The 26,165-nt window shown below is 54.3% G+C and overlaps 1 protein-coding gene across 1 annotated transcript in view; it reads right to left on the bottom strand.

Moving 5' to 3' along the window:
• Positions 1 to 2,040: 2,040 nt before the first annotated feature.
• EPHA8 (EPH receptor A8) overlaps positions 2,041 to 26,165 on the bottom strand; it is a 39,024-nt gene continuing 14,899 nt past the window's right edge. Inside the window, exons 3-16 of the mRNA XM_064470232.1 lie at positions 17,422 to 17,577; positions 16,045 to 16,380; positions 13,643 to 13,767; positions 13,296 to 13,458; positions 12,745 to 12,841; positions 12,117 to 12,184; positions 11,464 to 11,589; positions 10,571 to 10,756; positions 9,874 to 9,935; positions 9,283 to 9,492; positions 6,726 to 6,875; positions 5,335 to 5,525; positions 4,778 to 4,933; positions 2,041 to 3,356 (exon numbers count right to left, since the gene is read on the bottom strand). Of these exons, the coding sequence (XP_064326302.1) occupies positions 3,242 to 3,356; positions 4,778 to 4,933; positions 5,335 to 5,525; positions 6,726 to 6,875; positions 9,283 to 9,492; positions 9,874 to 9,935; positions 10,571 to 10,756; positions 11,464 to 11,589; positions 12,117 to 12,184; positions 12,745 to 12,841; positions 13,296 to 13,458; positions 13,643 to 13,767; positions 16,045 to 16,380; positions 17,422 to 17,577 (2,141 nt within the window). The 3' untranslated portion in view covers positions 2,041 to 3,241. The remainder of the gene's footprint in view (positions 3,357 to 4,777; positions 4,934 to 5,334; positions 5,526 to 6,725; positions 6,876 to 9,282; positions 9,493 to 9,873; positions 9,936 to 10,570; positions 10,757 to 11,463; positions 11,590 to 12,116; positions 12,185 to 12,744; positions 12,842 to 13,295; positions 13,459 to 13,642; positions 13,768 to 16,044; positions 16,381 to 17,421; positions 17,578 to 26,165) is intronic.

Below are 26,165 nucleotides of genomic sequence, written 5' to 3'. Positions count from 1 at the left end.
AGAGCACAGGGCTTGAGCTCAGCCCTCAGTGCTGGGGAGGTTGCAGCTTTCCCAGCCTCTGGGCTAGTTCTGGGCACTGGAGAAAACAGTGAAAGGGGAGACAGGGAAGAAGGACCCTCTGGACGGGGCTGGAAGGATAACTTGATAGCACATGGACAGCTGGTGCAAGCAGGGCTGGGTTCCTGGGAGGACAGGGCTGCACAGCACTGTGGGGGAGCCAGGCTGGCTTCTCCCCACAGCAGGGATGCAGAGCCCTCCATCCCTGAAGGACTGCAACGGCTGGGGGCATTGTGTGCAGGCGGTGACATGGATAGAGCCAACCCACCCTGTGCTGTGGTGCCCTTTCGGTTTTATATGGCAAGAAATTCTTTCCTGCAAATGCTGGTGTTGTCTTTGTCCCTGCAGCTCATATGCTGGCAAATCATTCACTGCAGGTCAGCTGGAACCACAGCTACAAGGAGGGTTTTGCACGCCCACCTATGAGATACTTCAGCTCAAAATTCAGGGGAAGAGGATTGAGCTTTTACTGGGGGGGGGGGGGGGGGTTGCCTTTTTTTAACAATTCCTAAATTTCTAGAAGCGGGTAAGCCTGGATCAGGGAAAACCTGCAAGAGACCCCTGAGGGTCAGAGGAGCCTCTGCACACAAGATCTCCCATACTTGCATAATCTCCTGCCCTATAAGCAAGGACTTGGTGTCTTTTGGGTAGGCTTTTCCTAGCCCATAGCGCACACACACACACCCATAGGGAGCATATGAACCATCAGCATCTTGGCCCTTCCCTGCACCCATAGGCCCATCCCACAGGCAATCCTGCTACCCAGAGAATCATCCTTCATGTGTGGGAGGCTTTCTGGAGGGGAGGAGGGAGGTGGCTAGCTGGCTAGCCCGTGCTGGCCCCATGCCTGTGAAGCAGCCATGGAGGCCCCCACACTCTCTGCAAGTGAACAGTTTGCAACACAGAGACAACAACAGGCAAGGAGATGGCCCGTGGGATGAAAGAGTTTTATTGTCCAGGAGGAGGTGCACGCTCTGAACATAAAAAGCAAACCTTGCCCCACCATCCTCGCAGCCGGGAGCAGCCCAATGACCCCACACTGCAGGATCTGACCCGTGAACCTCCTGGAAAGGGGCCATCTGGCAGCTCCCAACTTCAGATCCTGCAGCCCATGTTACTAGGGTTGCCCAGCAAACCCCAAGGACACAGGTCTGTGGCACCGGCCTGACCTCTGCTCTCCCCAGTTTGTCCGCGATGGACTCACCCTCTGGGGAGTCCCAAATGTTGGGAAGAGAGGACATGGCCAGCACCCTCCATCCTGTGCTGCAGGGCTTGGACTGACCTCCGTCATGATGCTGACTGCAGGGTGGGTGTGTGGCAGGCCTGAGTGCAGGACGCAGGGTGCAATAAAAATTAAACAACACATTGCATCTGTCCCCCATTACAAAGAGCTTCCATAGGAAGAAGTAAAGTGCCCGCCACAGTCAGAGAATCCATCAGGATGTAAGTGCCCTGGATGAAAAGCCAAGCCAGCCCCAGACAGGCCAGTTTAGCCAGGATTATTGCAGCTGAGAAATGGCTTTAACCCTCCCCCCACCCCACCTTGTGCCCAAACTGCACTGGGAGGAACAGACCTCAGGCCAGATCCTACCAGTACCTGCATTCAAGTGATTCTGGGTATACCATGCCAGTGCTAAGGACAGGCTGATGTGGGCCAGGCTGGTCCCTGGCAGTCAGTGTGGCTCCCCTCCAGCACATCATCTCCAGCAGCCCCCTCCCCAGACACTCCCCCAGCAGAATTTTTTGCAGTGAGTTCAGCCCCATGACTGAGACTTCTGTGCTTTGAGACCATTTTTGTGTAGTTAACATCATACTTCAGTAAAACAGTTCCCAAACCCATAGAAAATTGTATTTACACCCAAAAGAAACCTTCGCAGCCCACAGGCTGCCCCCCCTCCCTGGCACATCTGCATCTCTGCAGCCAGCTCAGCCTCTCAGACCAGCTCCGCAAGTCTTTGGAGGACACTGCTCCGCACCAGGCAAGCTCACCGAAACAGATGCTCCTGTGGGGGAGAGGAGAGCTGTGGAGGAAAGGCCAATCCCCCTAGTCACTGGGCTCACCAGGTGGGTGGTGCTGAAGACCCTCTTTGCCCAGAACCCCTGTCCCCAGCCATAGGACTGTGTAACTGCAGCTGGAAATATTGCTCAGGACCCCTTCTCTGCAGATGACACAGCAGCCCTGGGCATAAGCAGGTAGCATAGTAATGGGACAGCTCTTGGGTTTCTCTAGGGCAATATAAGAACAAAGAAGAGTTTGGCAAAAGTCTCTCTGTCCCTCCATCATGTGAGATGGAAGCAAACTCCCACTCTCCTCTGCTCTGGTACAGCTTTAGGGGAGGCCAGGATGGTTGTTCTGCTGGGGAGAAACCTGAGCTTGTGTCCCTAGAAAAAGTGCCTGGCCTGCCCTAGGATGCTTGTTCTGGATCTGGAGAGGAGCAGTGCTGGTGGCTTCAAGAGACAGAGAGTCTCTGGCAGCATCCTGGGGCTTCTTGAGGCTCCAGACAGCAGACCCTGGCCACCTCACCTCCATGCTGGGGGACTCTCTTCTGCATGCAGAGCCAGCCGTTTCTGGCACTGCCAGCTTGTACTCTGTCCCCTGCCTTTCTGAGCTTGGTGGGGGTGGACCATGAAGTCACCCGCATGCGAGGTCCAGGCTGGAGTACACTGGAACCGGGAGGTAGTGGGGTGCAGGGTTGTCTCTGCCATGTGGCAGCCTGTGGGGCCCTCCATAGTTCAGAGATCCAACGGACTCCACAGCTGTCAGGTCCAAAGAAGCCGTGTGCTGTGGCAAGCCCAGTCCCACTGCTCCTGGTATTGCTGTTGCACCTGGTACGCCTCCATCTGCAGGTGCATCTGGGGCCATCCCACCGTGTGAAGGGGTTACCACCTGTCCTGCATAGTTGTGTGGGGACCCCAAGTCCCACAGGGACACAGTAGAAGATGGAGAGAGCGTGACTTGTCCCTAGCCCTCTTGGAAGGCTGCTCCCCCCTTCAGCTGGGGGAAGGAGGCAGCAGGACCATCGAGGTATCTGGAAAGCCACGTTTCCACTGATGCTGAAAACAAAGAGATACTGGCAGGGCTCCAGGTCCTGGTCTGGTGCCTGTCTTCCTGCTCACCACCCTGCTGCCCCTTTGCCAGGGTAAGTGTTAAGGAATGCCCAACGCGGGTCTGCAAAGCTGGTGATCAGAGATGCCTCCTGGGGCCATGTGTGTTCAGCAGCTGGGACCGCATGGTCTGGATGCTGTTCAAGATCTTCTTCTGGTGGCCCATCATGGTGATGCCCAGACTCCGAACATCCCTGGAGAACAAGGACACTGTCAGATACGTCATGGGCTGGACCTGTGCTGGGCCCCAGAGAGATGCTGCTCCTCCCCGTGTGCGGGCCCCATGGACCAGCCCAGGATCCCATGCCTGGCTCTTCTCTGCTTGCCCATCAGCACAAGGATGCTGCTGCTGAGGGTACATGGGTGCCCTCCTAGGGACAGAGAGGCTGCCATTCACTTGGGCAGCTGTGATAGCCCCGGGGAGGAGCAGGAGCAGGAGGGAGATCACTCCTGACAGGCTAGTAGGTGACAAGATCGATGCCCTGAAATTGGATTCAGTTTTACTGAGATCATCTCAGACAAGACAGTCAGAAAGATGGATGGATGATGAGCCAGCCCCATTCAAAAGCTTCCCCAATGTACATGAGAAACAAGGATCAGTATCAGCTCAATCCAACAGCAAAGGTCCCAAGTACAGCCCAGACCAATGCACATGACAGCCCTCTGCCTGCATGTCTCTATCTTCCCTTTTACTGGCTCTTCTCTACCTGCTCCACCTGGACCAAGGTGTGCACCATCACATCCTTCCTGAGTCATGGGAAATAGTCTGGCAGCCCCATGCCTTTTGACAGGGAACAAGTCTCCTCAGAGGCTGGAGAAGTTTTTGCCAGCTCTGGAACTATTGCTAACACCAAGGGATGGGGAATGTAAGTCCAGGGTAGGATCAGGTATAGTTGCAGTCCTTTTTTGGTACCACTTGGAGCATCACCCACCTTGGAGAACCCCTAGAGAGGTGGCAGAGCAAGCTCCCTACAGCAGGAGGAGGATGGGTGGTGGGACACATCTTCCTCAGCCCTCCTTAACCCAGCTTTGGTGATTTGGCCAACCTTCCACTCACACTGAGGCCCCAGATGGAGCCTCCCTGCCTCGCTGCACTGAGCAGGGAGCCAGTCCAGTGCACTGGGCTCTCAAGAAGCTCTGAGGTTCCCCCCAGTGCCGTTTGTTTCCCAGTGATCCCAGGGGAGCTGCACAATATAGCCCAGCCACACTCTGGTCCAGACATGGGAAACAAAAGTGAGAGGAGACAGCAACCTCATATCTGACCCTGCTTTGAGCAGGAGGTGGGACTAGATGACCTCCTCAAGTGCCTTACAACCCAAATTATCTATGACCCTATGATGACATTGGAGAGCCACAGCAGAGCACCAGAGGTGACTCAGTACTCACACCCTCTCAGTATGACTCCCACACCTCCTCGCAAAGGTCAGCACAGCCTTGGCCATCATCCCAGGTCGCAACATGAAACTGGTATGGGCCAAACACTGTTTCTTCAGGGGTGTGTTTCTGGCTCAGGGGCCAATTAGGTCGAGCAAGCCAGGGCAGGATGGCCACTGCATGGGACTAGTGGGATGGTGCAGGGCAACCTCACCAGTGCTTTTTTTACTCTGGTACTCACTCGATGTTCATGCGCATCACCATGCCCAGGGAGGAGTAACCTGCCATGGCAAAGTTGTCCCGGTAGTGCCCGAGCCGGATGGAGTCCAGCCAGTCCTCCACTGTCAGGCAGCTGGCCAGGTCGAGGAGTCCCCTATCGAAGGGTGTTTGGGTGAACCTGGGAGCACGACAGAAGGGGTTAGACCAGGAGGCGTTGGTCCTAGGTGACCAGGCTTTGAGGTCCGCCTCAAAGAGCCTGTGACCCTGCAGGTGAGGGCAGGATAGGGAAAGCCCTCACAGGCTGGTAAAGGCAGGCACGCTGCTGCATGGGCGCTGCTGCACACACTTGACCAGACCCTGGCGTGGGCCTGCTACGGTGGGAACAAGGCAGTGAAGTGCAGGATGCTTCCCACTGCCCACCACAACCTGTGCCCATGGGCCCTAGTGTGTCCATGGTCACAGGGGAAGACACTGCTGCTAGGGCTGGACAGAAATAGCCGTTATTTGCCACAACCCACATGCTCTGCCCAGCATCAGCTGCCAGCCCCTGCTCATCGCGGCGGCTCAGGAAGCCCTTACCTGGTCACGGTGGCTGTACACTTCAAGTTGTCAGGGTTGCGGATCAGCTTGTCCAGGATGCCGACAATCTGGGAGAAGCGTGGCCTCTCGCTGCGGTCTTTCTGCCAGCAATTGAGCATGAGCTGGTGCAGGGCTGTGGGGCAGCCCATGGGGGCAGGCAGGCGGTAGCCTTCTTCCACTGAGTTAATGACCTGGAAGGAAGCCACACGCCGAAGTGGAGCTGCACACACACACCCCCATCCCCCCAACTCCCAGCCCCCCAGACAGCAGCACACGGGGAAGATCCCTGGTGCATGAGCTGCTGGGAACATCAGATGGGGAAGCAGGGCAGGTGTTCACAAGATTCATGCTAAATGACAAGCGCAGTGCCAGCGAGCTGTGCGTAGTCTCTGTGGAGAGATGGAAGCAGGCCGGATACCATACACATACAAGAAATCACTGCTGTGACAGCAGGTTTAAGTGGTCCAACAGGCGTAAAATCTTGCAGCTTCCCTCCAGCAGGCAAGCTACGAGAGCTGCGCTCACGTTCAGTTGTTCTAACACCAGGGCTTGCCACCGCTCAGCAAAGCTGGAGGAAACCCTGCCTGAAGGAACTGTGCGGAGGAGGTGGTGTAAGCCACTGCATCCATACCCTGTTCTCACCAAAGACACTTTCTGAAATAATAAAAACACTAGGGAGAGTGGGGACTCTCAGGACTCCCAGAGCAGGGAGAAGGCAGATAGGTTTACAGTCCCAGTAGGTAAAAAAAAGGAGTCCTGTGGTTCTGCAGAATCAAAATATTAATTTTACAGCCCCCTTTTCAAAATTTTGTTCCTAGGTTGTAGTCAAGAATATAACATACATTTTCCTACAATTTTAAGCTATTCTTGAGATAAGAGTGGCTCCACATAACTCTAACAAGCCCAAAGCCTACTGCCAGGTGGTGCAAGCCTAGGGCTCTCAGCAGCCTTGTGTGCAGTGGAAGGGACAGACCCCCAGCGCTGGGTGCAGGAGGGACTGGCAGGCTAATGCAGTGGGGCTGCAGTGATCCTAGGGAAGCCCTGACCCCTTCCAGGGAATGGGAAAGTGGCACAACATGTGCTGATGCTCTCCAGCCAGCAAAAAGGCTTTTGCGGAGCAGCAGGCAGGGATGGGGACACCCACAGTTCACACAGCTAGGCACAGCCAGGAGCCGCGTGCTGCAAAGGGAAAGGCTGCTCAGTGCAATGATGGGCGAAACGCTGATGTCCCCACCGAGGAGACAAGCACGTGGTGCTCAGCCCTGCAGGGATGTGAGGAGAGGCAAGGGCTGCTCTTTGGGGCCCTTTTCCCCAGCCCCTCTGCTAGGCTGGCTTGGGCAAGGGCAGGAGAAGAGGCAGGCTTGCCACCGTGCTGCCTCGTGTCCACTCACATCCCGGTTGGTCATGTTCCAGTACGGGCGCTCGCCGTAAGCCAGCACCTCCCACATGACAATGCCGTAGCTCCACACATCACTGGCTGAGGAGAACTTGCGGTATGCGATGGCCTCCGGAGCCGTCCAGCGAATAGGGATCTTCCCCCCCTGAAAAAGTGAGCAACAGGGGAGGCTCAGAGCATGCAGGGCTCAGGCATCCCTACATCTCTGCAGCTGGGACAGCAGATTAGACAAGAGATATACTGGGATGGCATCTTCTGGAAAGGACTGAGGAGGCAATCTGCACAAGGTAAGCCTAGAGGTGTACCTGAAGGATGACTTCAAGGTATTTCCAGTAGAGCAAGGAGAAAGCTGTGCTGTTGTACAAGGTCTTCTTCATGCACAATGGCCCTCAGCGTTCAAGAGAGAGGAAATCAAAGTGATGAAGTGGAGCCAAGAGCTACCAGAGCACAGAAGCATGGAGCTGACCCTCCTGGGCAGCAGGCAGAGCCTGACTTGAGCAGACAAGGAGAGTGATGGCATGTGCTCCCTGTCCATTACTGCTTTGGCAGGTGAGCACTGAAGAGGAGGACTTCTTGAACTAAAGGACCATGCTGACAAAAATCAGCAACATACGGGCAAACAACACATTTAAACTGGAAATGTGGTTGCCTGCCATCTGAAGAGGAAAGTGGTGGTGTAGGGAACATCAGGTGGGTTCCCCATAGCTGTTGGGGCAGACGTGATGTGCCTAGGAACACCTTTCAGGTATCCCTGTCTAGTGAGAGTTGTCTCCACCCAGCTGAGTCCTGCCTGCTCTGGTGCACTCCTTGATGGGGACCAAAGATGAATGATGCATCCTTGGGGAGAGTCCCTCTGGGGAAGTAATCTCCTGAGCAGGTCAAGGACAACAGAGGAGGAACACAGGATACCATCTTATCACAAGTTTCTGAATGAGAAAGAGTCCTCATTTTCAGGATGCACTGACTGAGACCTCACCAGAGATCTCGTGCTCCTGATCCCGTCACTGCATCCTTGTGCTTCATCTCTATCCAGACTATGCACCCAGTCTTCCTCCAGAGTAACCAGCTCCAGTGGGTTTCGCTGTGCCAGGATGCCTCACTCTGCTGGTGCCATTCCCACTGGCTGCTCCATCCTCCAGTGACCTCCCTGCTTGTATTCATACTGGGGACATGAGACAGTGTCTCTAGAAACTGAGCATGACTGGAAAGGGTCAGCAGGTAGGTCAATACATGAGCTCTGGTCACTCAGGTCACCTCCTTGACCCGGCGTGGTGACAGACATACTGCCTCTGGAAACTTGTTCACGAAGATTAAAAGCACTGGGGAAACCTCAGAGACTGCCTTGGTGGGAGGGTGGCCAGGCTATGTGTGTGTCTGGACAAGGAGATGGGCTACTCTGATACCAGGAAGCCCTAGCTGATCTTGGGCCCCTCCTTACCCTTCCTCTGAGAGTCCCAATGCCAAGATGCAGAAGATGCTGTACTTGAACCAAGCAGCAGGAACCTTCCCCAGAATAAAAGGATCTGGAATGTCAGGTTATTTCTTGAGATACCAAAGGGAGCAGCTGAATGCAAAGACACACACAGGACTCATTCTGGCTCACTTCTCCACTTGGCTGAAGTCAAGCCAAGAGCATGAAGGCCGTGTTCTCCAGGGTGGGCCACTGTGCACTCATCCCTCAGAGCTGCAGCTGCTTTGGGCCATGCTCTGCATTGCCATCAGCTACCCCAAAGTAACCTGAATCTTTTCCTGCTTCTCTAGTCTCCGTCCTTCTGAAAAATGTTGCTCAGACTCTTCAGCTGCAGCTCCAAACTGGCCTCCATCAGGAACTGTCTATCCACCACATTTTCTCAGCCAGAGGTGTGCCTGGGGAGCACACCAACTCCTTTCACGGCCAGAGAAGAGCAAAAAGAGCACATTCCCTCCATGTATTTCATTTTACCTCTGATGGCCTCCAGTGGAGGAGCACATCAAGCTCCAGAGCTGCCAGGTTGGCCAGAAAAATCTAAAAATGGCTTCACAGACAAAAGTGTCCTACATTAAATCAAAATCATGTAGGTTGCAAAGCCAATTCCCACCCTTTCCACACCTCTGAATGAGGCAGAGCCACATGGGAAAACTCGTGCATGGCCACGCTACTGAAGAGTGTACCATAACACCCACCTACTGACCGAGAACTGAAGGAGTGGATGGAGCTACACGGTCTAGGGAAGGAATCCAGTGGGGACATGGGAGTGTCCCTGTGCAGTGGGCCATGCGTGCCCGCAGAAGCGGTTGGCTGGGGAGGATTGATCACCTCCCTGCTCTCCCACCCCACTTCTCTGTTTACGGCACACCAGTTCTGGGATGTCCCTGTGTGAAGGACAATGTATTAAGGCTCAGGAGCTCTTTGGGTTCATGCTCTTGGTCCGGATATCAGCAGTGGGGTGGCTGTCTCCATTCCTTCTCTGCCTGTCTTGACTCGAGAGTGTTTAACTTTTCCATCTGTCAGTGGCCTGGGTTAATCACTGTCAGTAAGGATCAACAGGACTCCGGCGCTAGAAGCCACGCACCGTGGTAGTGTACGCAGCATCAGGGTCATCCTCCAGGATGCGGGAGAGGCCAAAGTCAGACACTTTGCAGACCAGGTTGCTGTTCACCAGGATGTTGCGGGCAGCCAGGTCCCGGTGCACGTAGCCCAGGTCAGACAGATACTTCATGCCCGCGCCAATGCCACGCAACATGCCCACCAGCTGGATGATGGTGAACTGCCCATCGTGTTTCTGGAGAGGAAATAACCCAGAGTTCATTCGTGGTTTTCACCAGCATCCTATTGATACTGCCCTCATTAAAGTGACCCCTTAGTACCTCTCATCTTTGGCTTAGCACCTCCCCTAACCCTGCCTTTCTCTTGGTCCCCCAGCCCACCTCCTGCCAACCCAGCGCCTCTGGCACACCACTCAGGCAGGTGCCCCTGCCTTTGCAGTGCTGCTCCCGGGAGCTGGTCTCTGCTGGAGAGGGGAGGGCCCAGAGCACACTGGGTGCTCATACTGGGTGCACACGGTCTCAGCGGCCGTGAGGCTGAGGGGCAGGAACAGGCCTCTGCTCCTGTCGCTCAGCCCAGGGGGATGTGCAACGAATAAAAATACAAAAGAGGTCCTTACTCTGAGGAAGGTGTCTAGCGAGCCATTCTCCATGTACTCAGTAACAATCATTACCAATTTGCCTGCAGAGACAAGGGAGGTCAAGTTAGCAGAGAAGTCACCTTCCTCCAGGAAGCCCAGTGCCAGGCTTTTACTGGGAGAAACATGAATCCAGGCCAATGGATCTCCTGCAGCCCTGCAGTGTGGTGTCACCCCTGCACCATGCAGGACAGGCACAACAGTAGGGTATCAATAACCCCAACACTCACCCCTCCCTCCAGGTGCTATTGACATGGCTAGGTCATCTTCATTATCCCACTGAGATTTGCATTCCATTAGCATAACACTTTGCATCAGAATGTGCCTTTTTTGAAGGAAGGCTTCAAATTATGATTCAATACAGACGGCCTTTAAAATAAACGCTAATGGGCAGGACGTCTCCTAATCCAATAACCCTGACCTGGGCCGCACTGTGGAGCGAGGAGAGCTGCTGCATGGAAAGTTTGTCCTGTAAGACAAGGCGGGGGATGGGATGGGATGGGATGGGATGGGATGGAGTGGACCCCAGATAAATGGACATCTGACAAGTGAACAATCAGTGCAGCCAAAGATGGAGTGCACCCAAAGTGATCCCTGACCCCCATCTCCCAGGGTGTCCATGGGGAGGTACATCCCAGCTCTGCCCCACCAGAGGGGCCTGACCCCACCAGCCACATACTCCTGGTCACCACCCCCTCCAGGTGGATGACGTTGGGGTGGTCGAACTGCGCCATGATGCTGGCTTCGCTCAGGAAGTCCCTTCTCTGCTTCTCAGTGTAGCCTGCTTTCAGTGCCTTGATGGCCACAGGAATCTCCCTCTTCCCTGGCAGCTTCAGGCGGCCGTAGCACACCTCTCCGGACTCCCCTGAAAGGCAAGTGGAGGTGAGGGCATGGGGAGCTCCTCGGCTTCTTGCATCAACCCACCAGCACCATGGATCACCCGGTCTGCTGGCATGCTCGCAGCGTGCTCCATCCCCTCAGGACTCCGGGGCTCTTTGTGCATCGCTGCCTCTGCTAACAGAAAGGATTGCCCATCGCCGGCTTCCAGTGCCACCTCCGGGAACTGGGCAGAAGTATCAGAACCCACCTCTCTCTGATGCCTTTTACTGAGGGCAATGGGCCAAGAATGATTACAGTGGCACTTGCTTTACTGCTTTCAATTAACAAATTTGGGAGTGTCTTAGAGCAGCAGGGATGTCTCTCAGTAAGGCTTCCTCATACTGCTCTGTTTGGCCCTGCACTGTCCCTCAGCACACAGGGTGAGCCTCCATAAGCCGTTGGGATGCTGCTGGTGAAGCTCCAGCTCTGGCTCTGCCCTGTGCTTCCCTGCAACCCCTGTTCCTAAGCAAAACCCCTTTTGTTCTGAAAATTTACCATTTTGCTTGCAATTTCATTTGCTCTCACCCCAGATGCTTGCTCCAAGGTTTGAAAGCAGGGTGGCCACATTGGAGCACATGAGACAGGCTGAGCCATCTGCTGTGTTAGCCTGAGCCATCAGTGCCACACCAGCTGAACAGCAACCCTCTGCGCTAGGCTGCCTCCAAAGAGTTTATTTCATGCCTGGGGACTCACCAGACCCAATGACCTTCTCTATCTTGATCCGGGATGCCTCAATTTCACGGGTGAACTCGTGCACGGCTTGGCAGGGGTCCTCATACGTGTGGGGGTCCACATAGAACTTTGACTCAGGGAACTTCACTGCCAGGTTTCAAAGGGGAGAGAGGAGATAAGCTCTTTCAGGCAGCCCTGCCAAGAAGTAGGGGGCCCAGCAGCCAGGCAGAGGATGGACCAGGGCAGGACCTCTCAGGCTGACATGCTGAGGAGCCACAGATGTTGCAGCCCCAAGGAAACCCAAGGCACTCTTTGGCATAACAGTGACCTCAGAGCAGTCTAGGACCCGGCTGCCCAGGTCTCCTCCATGTGACTGTCCCCCTGCACTGCTCCCCCACCCCTCGCCTGTGATGAATTTTCTGCTCTTCTGGCCTGCTTCTGTCTGGGATGAATGTGTTGCAGTCCCATCTCACACTGTGCAGCCCTTCAACCCCCAACACCAGGACGCCCCTGGGATCAGAGACCCCACTCGGACACATCCCCAGAAGCAGGCAGTGGTCAAAACCCTTCCCCCTGGAAACCACTGCAGTGCCAAGGGTAACAGTCCACGTCCCTGCCCATCCACAGGGCTGAGGTCCTTCAAATCGCAGGGGCAGCCACAGGGAGGGTCCTACCTTGCCCGTTCTGATAATGCATCTTCTCCTCGTCAGAGTCCTGGAAAGCCTTGCTGTACCCGCAGTGCCTGCCACGGGGACACAAGGGTCAGAAGCCCAGCAGGAGCTGGAGCTAATGCCTGGGCCTCCACCAGCTGCATCCCTGCATCTTGCTAGACTGACACTATGGCCTGGAGCAAGGTACTTTTCAGGTGCTCTCCAAGGCTTGGCAGTGCTAAAAGCTGCAGCCCTTTGTCTCCTCTGGGCAGCGGCAAGTGTGATCCACATGCCTGGATCGGCCATGCTGAGATGCAGCAGCACGTAATCCCTTTTAGACCTTTCTGATGGAGAAGAGCTCTCTCCACTCCTGACCTGCCTCCTAACCCCTCCAGTCAGCCCTCGTACTGGTGGTGGTGCTGGTACTGGTATCGCTATTGATATTCAGCCTGCTGGCATGCGGGAAAGGTCTGGAGATTGGGTCTGCCTCAGGGTGGGTGGAGGTATGGTGACTTCCAAACGAACTCTCTTGGTTGCATATTAACCCCTGTTCTATGGATGCTCTGGACAAACAGAGGATAAAAGCTGCACCCAAGTTCTCCCATCCCTCCTGCTCGATGACAAGCTGCACTGACCTCCAGAAAACACTTACCTCTTCTTGCAGATTAGGGCCACCAGCAATGCTACAAGGCCAGTGATGAGTGTCAGGCAGATCCAGACAATTGTCATCGTGTCGTACCGGAGAGAGACTGGAAGAAGTAGGGTACGAAGGAGGGAGGCTGGGGTGAGGAGCACTCCGCTGTGCTCAGAAACTCACCTACCCCACTGGGGTCATGTTCTTCAAAGAAAAAGCACTGATCCCCACCCAGCCCTACCTCTGGGGCTCTCCCAGTGTACAGGGACACATGGGGAAACCAAGACAGATCTGGGAAAGCCACAGGGATACAGCAAACCAGTGCGGAGGAGTCTGTAGCCTCAGAACCTCACCAGATCTTCCCAGCCCATCATTCCCAGCTACATCATTTCTCCCTTTTCTTTCTAATGTATAAACACACCTCAGGAGGGCAACCTCAAGCAACCACAGGACATGTGCCTCCAGCCTGTTCCCTGCATGGCAGAAGCACAATTGCCATGGAAAGGGACATCACCATCCCCATGCTCCCTGTCCCACGCTTCCCATAACCCACAACTGCACATGCTCACCTGGCTTCCCCGTTTCCACCTCCACAGTCTGACTGAACCTTCCGCAGCCAGCGGAGGTGCGAGCCCGAACCTGGAAAATGTAGCGGGTTGCAGGCTTGAGCCCAGAGATGGTGGCAGTGGTGCCCTTGGATTTCAGAGTCGAATAGCTCTGCATTTCCTTGTCCTGGGGAAAAGCAACACCAAAAACCTTGCTGCATCAGCACAGCAGCCACAAAGTCTTCAAAATGTTGTCTTTTGTGCAAGTCTGGCTGATAGCAGCAATTGCACCAGCAGGATTTAAACTGAGTCGTGCCCCTGTCTAAATCTACCATGCTGGAATGGGTTTTTGGCAGCAAGCTTAGCATTACCTTCTCGTAGTACTTGATCTCATATTCCAGGATGATGCCGTTGGGCTGGTCTGGCTCTTGCCACAGCAAAGTGACGCTGTTCTGGCCCGTGCTCTCCTGGTGGATCACCACTACCTGGGATGGGGCTGGGGATACAGACAGCAGGGTGTTAGGCACCTGCTGGTGGGGGTCCTGCATGGGTGAGGGCAGCAGGACGCAGCAGCAGGGAAGGGTGGAAGTAGACACCCAAATAGGAGCCCTGGTTTAAACCATGTTTCTGTTTTAATTAAAGTCACGTGGAGAAGAGTGATGTGAAGGGGCTGCAAACAGGCTTTTGTTTGCTTCAGTTGCCTCAATCTCTTTCCCATGGAGTGAGCAGGCTCTGAGGAGAGGAAAGAGGAGGGCATTGTCCCAGCACAGGCAGGAGGGACACTGGTGCTTGACTGTGATCTGGAGCCAGAAAGGAGACAGGGCTGGAGGTCATGGAGACCTTGACCCCTCCTGCCCCACCTGGGGAAGGGGCAGAGGGGCAGGGGAAGAGGGAAAAGGGAGATGATAGATGTCCAGAGGGGTGATCAGGGACTGAGCATCAGTCTAAAGGTGCTCTGAGGGTGGTCTCCCTCCCTGAGATACTTGTCATCTGCCTGGGCCTGGACTGGGGGCCTGCAAATCAGTTCTTGTACCTGCCGTGTCTGCACTGGAGCTGCCACAGCTGGAGGAGCCAACTCACTGGCCTCTTTTCCCTCTGGGAAGATTTCCCCTGGAAGGACCCCAGAGAGTGCTGTAGGGTGATGCAATGGCCAGGCGCAGCCACTGAGTCCAACTCATGGGAATGGGCCAGGCACCCCTTATGACCCTAACTGCAGAATTAAAATGGGATGTGGTGGCTCTGGGGAAGTTGGAGCTGCTGTCTGCCATGGCTGCAGTGCAGGGGTGTCACTGGAGCAGCACAGAGACCAGAAGAGGCCACAGGGGCTCCAGCAGCAGTGGGGCACCCAGGGACTGAAAGGCATCAGTTATCTTCAAGCTGGCTCCTCTGAGAAGCAGAAATCCCCCTTGGGACACAGAACCCCAGGGAGCTGGGACAGGGTAGGATGGTGGGAATCAGCTAAACCCCACGGGCATGTGCAATGCCTTGTCTCCAAACAGCCGCAGGGTCTCTGCTGCACCCACTCCTGCCCTGCTCAGCCACCCCAAGAGTGACCAGCACCCAGCATGGGTAAGACACCCCGTGCAGTGTGGCAGGGGTTCCTCAGCCCTCCTGGTGGGCAGGGATGCTCTGTGGTGTACAGCAGCTGGAGCACCGCACAAGTACTGCAGCTAAACTTCAATCACTACCAAATTCCCAACCCCACGGGATTCGCAGCACCTGCTTGGCATCCACTTTCCAGCAGAGGGAAGTTGAAATGGGAATATTCAGCACTTCCTGAGAGCATCCCTCTCTGAGGCACCAGGCTGATGCTGCTCGTGAGCACTTGGAGGGATCTTGCAGAAGCAAGCCGGCAGGACTGAGCCGTCCCCACATGGGCTCAGCGGAGGGCTGAAGAAGTGCTACGGGCAGACGTTAGTACTAAAAGGGCCTTGTTCTTGTGCCAGCCATGAGCTAACCCAGCGAGGCTGCCCAGATTTCTCCTGCTGGCAGCACCACCATGAGAGCAGAAGGGGCTTAGCATCACGGGGAGTTCCCGTGGGCTCATTTCCAACTGGGAGGATTAACAAGAAGGGTCAGTCCCTGCCCTGTCCCATCCACCTGCAACATGCCCCATGGAAGGGGCTTAGCCGAGGCTCTGCTGTGGAGAGACGCTCAGGTGACCCTGGAGCAAGGTCCTGGTCCACCTGGGCTAGAGCATTGCTCAGAAGTATTTCCCAGGGAAAGAACAGTTCACAGCAAGGGATTTGCAAAGAGGAGACATGCATGAGAGACTTTTCCAGCAAATGTTGCTGTCACCTGCCAGGGCCTTGCATTGGTGTGACCTAAGAGCAGAGCATGAGCTGCTGTTTGGCCCTTTGGGAGGGGACAGAAGGCTGGAGGAACAGCCTGAAAGGTGCATACTCCACTTAGTGTTTCTGTCAATAAACAAGTGTTCTCTGTGCACTCTGTCCTCTGCAGAAAAGGAGCCTCCAGCAGCAGCTGCAGGCTAAAGTGGAGGGAAAGGACGAAAAAGGATATCATGAGCCAGAGAAGGGTAAGAGTTCCCTTGGGCAGCAGCTTGCCTCCAGTCTACCCCGGCTCCCTGAACCCACCTCAAGCAGCAGAGAGGATAGGGGTCACATCTCCTGGGGGTCCCATGCCCATCACCAAACAAGCCCCTGGCTGCTAGGGCAGGTTCTGGCTCCTGCAGGTAGTGGCTGGAGCAATGTTGGAGCACCATCAGCATCACGCACACAGGCAAAGCCTGGAGGGGGGTGTCTGCTCCTCCTACCTGCCTGGTTTGTCGTGATGTTGGCCACTGCAGCTCTCCTGGACTCCAGGCTGAGGTCAGACACACCATTGACGGCCTCCACCCAAAAGGAGTAGTTTGTGTGGGCCAGGAGGTTGGTTACTGTCAGCGCTCCCTGCACCAGGCTCATCTGCTGGGGCATGAAGCGGATCCCGCTGCCGCACGCCTCGCACTGGCCAGCATCCCCCACGCAGCGCCTGCAGACCACGTTGTACACGATGTCAGCACGTCCCCCCTTGTCCAGGGGCGGGCCCCACTCCAGTGTCACCGAAGTGCCATTGACACTGGAGATCAGGTTCACAGGAGCAGAGGGGGGCCCTGGAAAAGAATCAGAGGTTCAGGTAGAGCCACAGTGACTGAAGCATGTTGGGACTGGGAGAGCATGGGACCGACAGGAGGGTGCACCTTGGGCACCATGTGCATGTACAAGTGATGCTACAGGGAATACAGAGCCGCCCAGAGGGGTAAATGCTCCAAACAGAAGACAGCAAAGACACAGACAGGCCTTGAGGTGAAATGCCACAAAGGTAAGGTGCTCGGGACCAGGATGCCAAGTGACAGGCAGGGAAGAGCTGATGTTTTTTTTCTTGGGGAAGCAGGAAGAAATGGGGATGTGGGAAGATTTTGGGGGAAGAGCCAAGGTGTCAATAGGCCGGTGGATGGAGAGCAGGACCTGCTCATCTAAAGGGAAGGGTAAACTCATGTTTTCTGAGAAGATTAACAATCTTGAGTGGATATGCCCTAGGGAAACACAGGTCCTATATTGCTGGACTATCTTTCACCCTGGCTCCAGCTAGCAGCCTTTCTGCCCTCCTTGACCAACTGCAGAGAGGAGGAGTCCTCCTGAGATGTTCTTGTCTCCTTTTAATAGCACTGGACCCCTCAAAGCAGCCTGTTGCAGAGAGCTGAGTGGAAACCGTATAACAAGCCTGGTGCCACCATCCACCAACAGCGAGGGAGAGTGCAGCGGCACTTGCACTGCCCCATGGCCTCCCACGGGTCTGAGCACCCTGGGCGCTTCTGCAGAGGAAAGCAGCCAGCAAGTGGCTGGCACACTGGCTGGTGGGTGAGCAGATGAGCTTGCTAGCAGAGCCACAGTCTCGCCGTGTTCCATTGCAGGAGAGAGCCCTGGGAAGGGAGCAGACTCTGGCCAGGGATGTTTGGAGAGCAGCAGGATGAGGATGAGACAGAAGGCAGTGAGGGAGTGCGGCCAAGGGGGTCTCAGCTCATGTGCCAAAGAGATACCCGGGGTTGAAAACCTGCTACAGTGCCTCGGGCAGCATGCACAGAGGCAGGGGTGCACGATGGGCTCAGCCCTGCTGCATCGCAAGCGGGCACCTGGGCAGCTGGGGTACTCACGTGTGCAGGCAGCTGAGGGGGGGTCCTGCACTGCCCTGTAGAAGCTGCTGTCGCAGCGGCACACGTGGGCTGCCCGGCTCTCCGAATGGCTGTGCAAGGGGCACTTTGCACACAGCTGGTCCCCAGGGGCTGACTTGTAAAATCCCAGCTGGCAGGCTGCAGAGGAGGGAACAGGCATAGGTCAGAGGGATGCGCCTGGACAAGGAGCACCCCACGGCTTGGCGAACACTACCCATGCAAAGCTGGACCCCATTCTTATTGCCATCCCAGTGCATGGGAAACCAGCCCTTCTCCACAACATCCGGGTGAGTCCCACCCTCCAGCTGCCCAGCCCAAAATTGGGTTCTGTGAAAACTGCTTTTTTCTCTCCCCCCAGGCTGTACTTACTGCCATCCTGCTACCTGATCCCCACTGTTTCATAAGCAGACTTGCATGCATCTGCTTTTCACGAGCTGCCTGCGAAGCCTGAGGTGCTCTCCTGCTGCCCAGAGCTCTCCCCACAGCAGCCACCCCTCCGGGCCACCACCTGGCCTCGGGGCAGGGAGTGCTGTGAAGATCAAAACAGGCAGCACTGGAAATCACCTTGTAAACTGTTCTAAGAACCGTCATTTATGGGGCAAATCTACAGCACAGTCCTCACTTGACAGCGGTTGCCACACTACTCACGCTGGGTGTGCCCATGTGCCCGAGAGCATCCACGTGAGCGGTTTCAAGAATTAAAAGCTGCACACCTGGGACATAGTGCATATCCCTCTGCAAGCCCCTGGTGTGCTGCTATACAAAGGGACAAATTTTCTTGCACAAAATAAGGGCAAACACTGCCTCTTTTTTCACGTTGCAGTAAACGGGCAGTGTATGCTGCCTGCTCTCTGCAAGGCCAAAGGAGCCAGCCTGAGTTTTTTCTGACGACAGAACCTGCCTTCAGTTGCTCTGCCTTGTCCTGGTGCTGGGGGCTGTGCGGCAGGAGCACACACTCATCCCACGCCACAGGTGTCATCGGTCTGCTCCCTCCTATCCCCCCTTCTCCCAGCAGCCCCTCGGGTGAATTGTCACACAGACAAACAACTCGTCTCTCGTTAGGAAAATCGATTAGCTCAAGAGTGACATGTGGCATGTCAGGTGTCTGTCTGGGGGTGGAAGGATCTGTCCTCTCTTGCAGATTTTGATTCCAAGTAAGGAAAACAGGCTCTGTCTGGGTCCTTGTATTCATCAAGCACTGCTAGGACCAGTGCCAGTGATGCAAGCATTAATCCTGGCTTTGACTCATTTCTGATTCTCCCTTCTGAGGTAGCAATACCTTCATTTTCCCATCTTTACCCCCAGTGGCCACCTCTGCATACTGCCTCAATTTTGGCTTCCAAGCCTGTAGATGGGTTCTGTTTGGGATCCAGCACCCCCAGCGGTCTGGGTCCCTCTGTGCTGGCTGGTTTTTCTGCTTCTAGGTGCTGATTTGTTTTCTAATTAATAACACTCCTTTTCTTGCCACAGATCTCCCTGGACTAATTGCTACCAACATATTTCACATATCACACACTGCACAGTAATACAATGGCCTCTTTATAACTGAGCTACTTCCAGCAATGGCAGCTGAAGGCGGTGCTCCAGCCACACACATCCCTGCTGGCTTGCTGGTCCCTCTTCAGACTCTGTCACCAGCTTCTGTGGCAGTTTTGCACTGAATGTTACTTTAAAGAAAGGGGAGAAATACCACCAGCAGGATGTGCACGTGCTGCACGTGCCAGCGATGTTGGTGTCACAGCTTGGTATAGCACGCTGGAAAAATCAAAGCCCAGAAGCTCCAGAGTTTGTTCCCAAATCCCTGCTCCTCCAGTCCCTGAATAGCAACAGAGCAAGGAGCAGAAATGCCCAAACCTGGGCATGCCAGGGAAGGCATATGTGATTCACAAGGAAATTGCAGCAGCTCGGGACTGGCTTTGCTCCCCTGCGCTCTCAACACCTTTCACTTCCTCAAGGACGTCCGAAGAGGAGAAAAAACAGTGGAGGCAGAGCTGGGAGAGGAGGTTTGCTGTCCGCAGCCAACCACACCAAGGACAGCCCAGGACATTTGCCAAGCTCTGGGGCCGACTGGTCCTCATGATGCCACACACCAAGAGAGCCAGGGACTCTCTGCCTTTACTGAATGCCCTCTGCCTGATGCTGCAACACCCGCTGGTCTGCAACTCCTTGCCTGTGGGTGTAAGAGTGAGATGGGTGGTGTTACATCCTGTCCTCAGGTGGGGACAAATCGTTGGGGTAGCCAACTGGGGAAAAAAACAAACCAAAACTCTAAGAAAGAAAAGTTCCCAGTTCCTCTGTGTGGGAAAGGATGAAGTCACAGCATGAGCACAGCCTACCAGATGGGAACCGAGCAGGGAGGCAGCCCCACAGTCCGTGCTAGCCAGTGTGCACGCCAGGATTCGGTGCCTTCACCTTGTTGCGTGAACACCTCTTTGTATCTGCAAACCACCAGCATCTCTACCCATGCAGAACCATCAAACAGGGACTCTTGATTCCAGAAGCACTGGAGTGGTTCCCCCCACCTATACTTAATCAAGGACAGAGAAATCAGTGCTGTATCAGGTATGGCGAGACAGGCCAGCAGGAAGGATGGGAACTTGTAGCACAGCAGATTTACACCTAGCAATTGTACTCACTTAGCATTTAATGCTGTAAAAAAACCCATTAATTACCTGTAGTAATGATTCACAATTATTTTAGGTGCACTCAGGGGGAAAATTATCCTAAATGACAAATTACAGGTGAATTTGTGCACCAGGGCTGAGCCATTGAGAGCCGCCTCCTGGCACCTGGACAGCGCGAGCACGTGAGGAGGGCTGGAGAGCAACTGGGCCTGGGCCAGGCGCTGCTCTGGATGGGGTCATGCACCTCCGTGTGCCTCAGTGCTTGCTTTAGATGGAAGCAGGACACACGTGCAAAGCCTTTTGCAGACAACAGAGACAGGGCAGCAGCTTGGAACCTGCGTAACATGAAATCCCTACAGTACAGGATGACAGGCATGTCCTGCTCTGGATTGAGCTCTCTCATGCCAGGCCAGTGACATGTGGAAGGCCAGGATCTCCCAGATTAGCCCTGGTAAGAGAAAGCCATCAAAGAAGTGGCCAGTGAGAAAAATTCAGTCAAACACACCAAGTCTAAAAATTTACAGGGATCCACAGCCATGGCTGAAGCACATGCTGAAGCCAACAAAACCTGAAGCCACCCACCAGGGCAGTGCAGAACCATTGTCCTGCTGTCTTCACTGCAACCAGCTACTGCCACCTGCCAGAAATGCCCTCCCAGGAGCCCTGTAGAAGGCGGGGATCTCTTTTTCTTCTTTTTTTTAGCTATTTTATGCAATTGATACCCTTGATCTGTGTCTGAAGTTTTTGGGTCCTGCCTCTTTGTGGACCACCAGAAGTCCTGCTACTGGTGTCCTCCTTCTGTACCCAGTGCCATTCCTCCTGCAAAACGCAGCCAAGGCTGCCTGTCCTTGCAGTTTCATCTCACAGTGTGATTTTGCAGCGCACACGGGCCAGCAGCAGGCCTTTGCCTGCAGCCCAGCTTAAGACTTGCATATCTACACTGGGCTTGCAGCCTAGACACCTGCTGGTCCCAGCATCACAAATGGAGCCCACAAGAACCAACACTAAACCTGTGCTTGGTGGAGCACCTCTCCAGCCCTCTGTCTCATAGGTGGGTCCCCAGTCATCACCCCAGCCTTTTGGGGTCAATACCTCAGGGCTTCCCCTGACCCCCCCCACCCTGCACAGCACACCTTGCCTGTTTTTCCCAGTCCACCAGCCCTACTCTCTCATGCTCGCCTCATCAAGGGGCCCCGGAGCAGCAGGCTTGTCTCAGGAACAGTAAGCATGTGGAGGGCTCTGCCAGCCATCTGTAGTTCGGTCCATTTGTTTCCATCCCTCTCCGTTCTCTGGGGACAGGACAACATCTGCTAATAAGCTGGCAGAGCTCGGGAGATGATAGATGAACCTGTCGAGGATACGCTAGCTGGGAACAAGCCGCTTTTCTCATCCTGAAGCCGCTGTCTGGGACTAGTGCTCTGCAGGTGGCCCTGGCGGGACCACCGAGGGCTATGTCAGTGGGGTGCAAATGCAAACATTGACCCCATGTCACTCCCTCTCAGCTCCATTTTCAGCCCAGGAGGTTTCAGCAGGGCGAGGGCACGGCTGAGAGGGTGCCAATGGGCAGCTCCACGGCCCCAGTGCCACCAACTGCCCCTTTCTCTGACGCTGCAACAAAGCTGGGCATCAGCAAGCACCAGAAGATCAGCCATGTACCTCCCTTTGGCAGTACTGGGAAGAGACAGAGATGGAAATAAGGGTGTCAGAGCCACTGTGACAGCCAGAGACAGGCACCAGTCCCAGACAGGCACCTACAGGCTGTAGGAGCAGCTAGCACAGAAAATCCCATCTCCTTTCAGTTTCAGCATGATGCCTCCAATCTCAGCTCCCACATGACACAGACACTGAAAGAGAATCATGTTATATCACAGTCATGTCTAAAAAGAGGCTTTGCCCCAAACCTTGTGCTTTTGCAAGGCTGTGCTCCCCTTTCCCTGCAATCCCAGGGCAGCCCAGGCTCTGTCTCCAGCTTGGTTGGTGGTCTGGAGGGTGCTTTGGGGGCTGGCTCTCTCAGACGAATTCTTTGTCCCTAGATCATGCACCACCACCCAGCCCTGCCGATGCTCTCTGCATCTTTTGCATGCTGCTTGCCCCTGCACTGTCTCACACCTCCGATCACTGCCTCACCTCTAGCCCTTCACACCACCTTACAGCCCTTCACACAGCCCATTTCCCACCTCACAACCCACCCCAAGTACCACCTTACAACCCGTCACACCACTGCACACCTGAACTTGTCTCATATCACCCATGCTCTACCCCACATCACCTCCCCACTGCTTGGCTCTTCTTCCCACAATTCAACCCGTCTCACACTCCTTTGCACACCCAAGTGTTGCAGAGAGGGGAACGGGGGGACTTTTCATCCAGTAATATTTTGAAAAACTAGCAAAACTCTACGCATCAGGCTGTGAGCGAACAGCACGTGCAGCAAATGCACGGCTTCTTGCTCGACACCCAGATTTTATGGCCACCAGGACAAGTTGTACAAGGAGGGTCCTGCTCTTCCAAGTGGAGTGGCTGCATCCCAGACTGGACACCTGCATGGTGCTGCCATAGAAAAGTCAGCAGTTCTTGCCTCTTGCCTTGAATTCAGTACTGTTGAGAGCACCCCTGACTCTGCCCTGCCCGTCTCCCCCACCCCCTTTTTTCTTTTTTTTTTTAAAAAAAGCAGTAACATCCAAATCCCAGTTTGCTGTGAGTGCTGCTGTGCTGCCTGGTGCAGACCTCCTTCTGCAGGAGCGGAGCTGAGGTGACGTTGTGCAGACTTATGTAGGTGAGACAGCCTGGCCCGCTCTCAGAGAGAGGGCTTTTTTATAAAGCTTGTCTGGGGAAACACTACAGCTTGCAGGAGTTGGGTGGAAACAGGCAGCCTAATGCTAGAATTAGAAAAAAGCTGTTTCTAAAACTCAGTTTTGTCGGAGTGCTTTAGACAGAACTGTCCAAGGCTTCTGAAAAAACCCACAGTTTTCACCAGACAAAAACAAACGCAGAAAGTGCCGTGTTTGGGGAGGAGCGGGGCCGAACGGGAGCTGGAGGTACCCCTGCGTCCCTGCCGCAAGGCTTCTGGGAGCAAAGACACACAAATGAAGAAAGGACATACAAAACACCAAGAACTTAAACGCAGCCCCTGCAGGAACCAGTATGGCACTTCAGAGGGTATGTGAGCCCTCTTACCACATGCATATGGCCAGGGATATATACAGGCACTGAGCTTCAAAACAAGCACTCCAGCAGGAGCAAGTGAAGAGCATCAACGGGGCCCGCACAGCCCTCGCCCCCACACAGCTGAGCACCACCAGCTTTTGGATCCCTTCCTCCTTTATCAGGAATTGCCAGCAGCAGCATCTTTTCTTCAGGAAGGGGAAGAAGTCATCACACAAGAGGCGGTGACATGGGTGGGATCTGGATCTCGTGCCAGGGACAGAACAAATTTTTGCTACAGTCCTGCTGCCCTGTGGGATGAGGAGCATCTTCCCCGTGCAAGGCGATCACACCAAGCCCCCGAATACACTGGTAGCGAATTTAAGGTCCCTGGTCTCCCGTTGCATTACACCATCTCCCATGTAAGTACTGGCACAAAATGTCAGGTCTTTCCTGCAGGCTGCTTGTTTCTAAACTCCCCAGAAACAGCTTCCCAGGCACCTGCACATTGGTAATCCAGAGCAACAACCTGTGTCCGTGACCTGAACCTCGCCAAAGTTATGGAAGAGTTCAAACAAGAAAAACCCAACCACGCTCCAAAACTGGTGAAGATCTTTGAGTACTGCCAGATCCATCCATCACAGTCCAGCTGCTCTTCCACACTTCTTACAGGGACTACAGAGATCTACCGTCAACACCCTGAACTCCAGCCTAGCATCATTCTCACCCTTCATCTGTGACAGCAGCTGAAAATAGAAAACTCGGAGGAAAAGTGGCAAACAATAAAATATTAAGCCAGGGGCAAAACCCATATTCTTCTGTTGGTGGGGGAAAGGGCAGCTCTGCAGGCGTATCTGTCCTTTTAGTTTGTTCCTAACCAGAAATAAAATGGTTTTAGGTGCTGGGTGGGGGGGACGGGACATGACTGCTTTGTTTTATTTTCCTAGTAAATGCAATTGGCCACTTGTTGAGGTTTAGAGGAGGGGGTGAAGGGCCTGGAGATACACGCCCTGCACCTGCCTTCTCCCGCATGCTCACTGAGCTGAATTAGCCATGCACACACAGCCCAGCATACCTGGGACCCAAACAGACTAATTAGCCGCCAGGTCTGGGACTATAGGCTGAAAGCCCTGGTATGAGGCAAATGTGAATCCAAGGATCCCATCCCAGGGCTGGATAACTCTCCAGGGGAAAAAGATTTTCCCTAACATTTGGCCCAAACTTGCAAGCAATTTTTGTCTCTGACACATCGTCTTTGCAGTCCCCATCTAAAGTCTGATTCCTGGATCCTGAACAGTCCTAGCTTATGTGGTTTGGAAAACAAACTGTTGGTTCGGGGTTTTTTTTTAGGCTGTGGGGCTTTGCATGAGATAAAAAGAAGGCAATATAGTCTTACCAGCTGGTGTTGCCTGTATTTTTGTAAAATACAGGCTGACTGGCTTGCAAACCAACAATGGATATCTTGTGAGTCACTAGGTTTCTTTGATTTTCTTTCCTGGCATCACTGAAAGGACATTTGCATAACTCCCATAGCGCATCTTTGAAACTATCCCTGCTCCTGCCCTTGAAAGGTTTATTTCGGTACACTCATGGCAGAAGCCCTCTGTGGTGGGCACCCAGGGCATTGGTGCCATTGCTCTGGGTACGACAGCCTGGTACCCTGCCAGAAGGCACGGGACACTCTGAGCAGGCGTCACTGAGGTGCAACACAGCCCCCAGACCTACGGCTTAGAGCTGGCATGTGTGCACTGGGACGTGCATAGAAAGTCTCCTTGAAATTCACACCAATTTGCAAAGAAATGCAAAACATATTCCAACGTGTTTCTTTGGAGTTGCAGTGACAGGGTATTTTGACATACGTTTATCTCTCGCCTTGATATATGGTACATATGCTTCCAGGCAGGGCCTAAAGGAGGTGGAGCCTGGCCTGGTAAAGGGTGCACTGAAATCCCAGGTTTGCTGATTAAGAGAGGCATGTGTGATCCCCAGGCACATTTCTGGGGCCCCGTAAGCTCAGAGACAGGAAAAAGGGATTATGCTTGGACTCAGCCCAGCAAGACCAGTGTCCTGTTTCCAACCGAGCAGCCTGTATCAGCTGTTTCACTTGGAGACACAAGGAGCTCATGGTTGCTCATGCTGCTCTTACGCAGGTGTGAAAAAAACTTCACCATTAGCAGAAAAAAGGGAGAGAAGCCTGAGGCTTCTCAGAGCATCTCTGATTTAGGCAGGGATAAGGAATTTGGGTAGAGAAGGGAAGGGAGCAAGGCTCTGGCGGGCTCCCTTAACCCACTAGTGTACCTCTCCTTCTCCCTGCATGCTTCTCCATCCCTTCTGCACTCAAGGAAGGGCGCACAGGCTGTGGTCTCCCAGGGGCAAGCAGCATCCCCACCTACAGTGCATGGGCAAAGGGGTCCATCCTCTCGTGCCCAAGCCTGAGGAGAGAGGTCATATGCGTTCACCTTTCCGCCCTTTCCAATATCAGCACCTGGACTACACCGGTTCACAGAGCTTTGCTCCTGTGGCTGCAGGTCATCACCCAGCCCAGCACAGCTGGAGTCTGTCTCTGACCTGGCTTCCCCTGCCAATGGCTTCACCTGTGCCATTTTGTCCCCTGGTGTTTCTAGGGTCCCTGCGTGGCTAGGGTTGTACCCACCAGCATGGTACATGGGTGATGGGGTGCATCTGGATGGGATTTCCCTCCTCTCACACCGTATAGCTCTGCTTCCCCCTTGTCCCACCAGCTGGAAAGTCAGTCTCCACTGACTTTCTCCATAAATGTCCATGGATGCAAAACTGTATTCACAAGCACATAATTACCAAGCTGGGTATTTTCTCGTCTTAATTAGCAATGCCATGGTGCTTTAATTGCTTGTTTAAAATCGCCCATGAGGAAGGTTTAAGGCACATTAAATTTGCTGATTTGGTTCATCGGCATGAATCCCACCAACTGGAAAAAAT

The sequence above is a fragment of the Phalacrocorax carbo genome, chromosome 20 (genome assembly GCF_963921805.1).
Source record: "Phalacrocorax carbo chromosome 20, bPhaCar2.1, whole genome shotgun sequence".
Classification (NCBI taxonomy): Eukaryota; Metazoa; Chordata; class Aves; order Suliformes; family Phalacrocoracidae; genus Phalacrocorax; species Phalacrocorax carbo.
The sequence above is the reverse complement of the archived record's forward strand: the minus strand, read 5'-3'. Positions and strand labels throughout refer to the sequence as shown.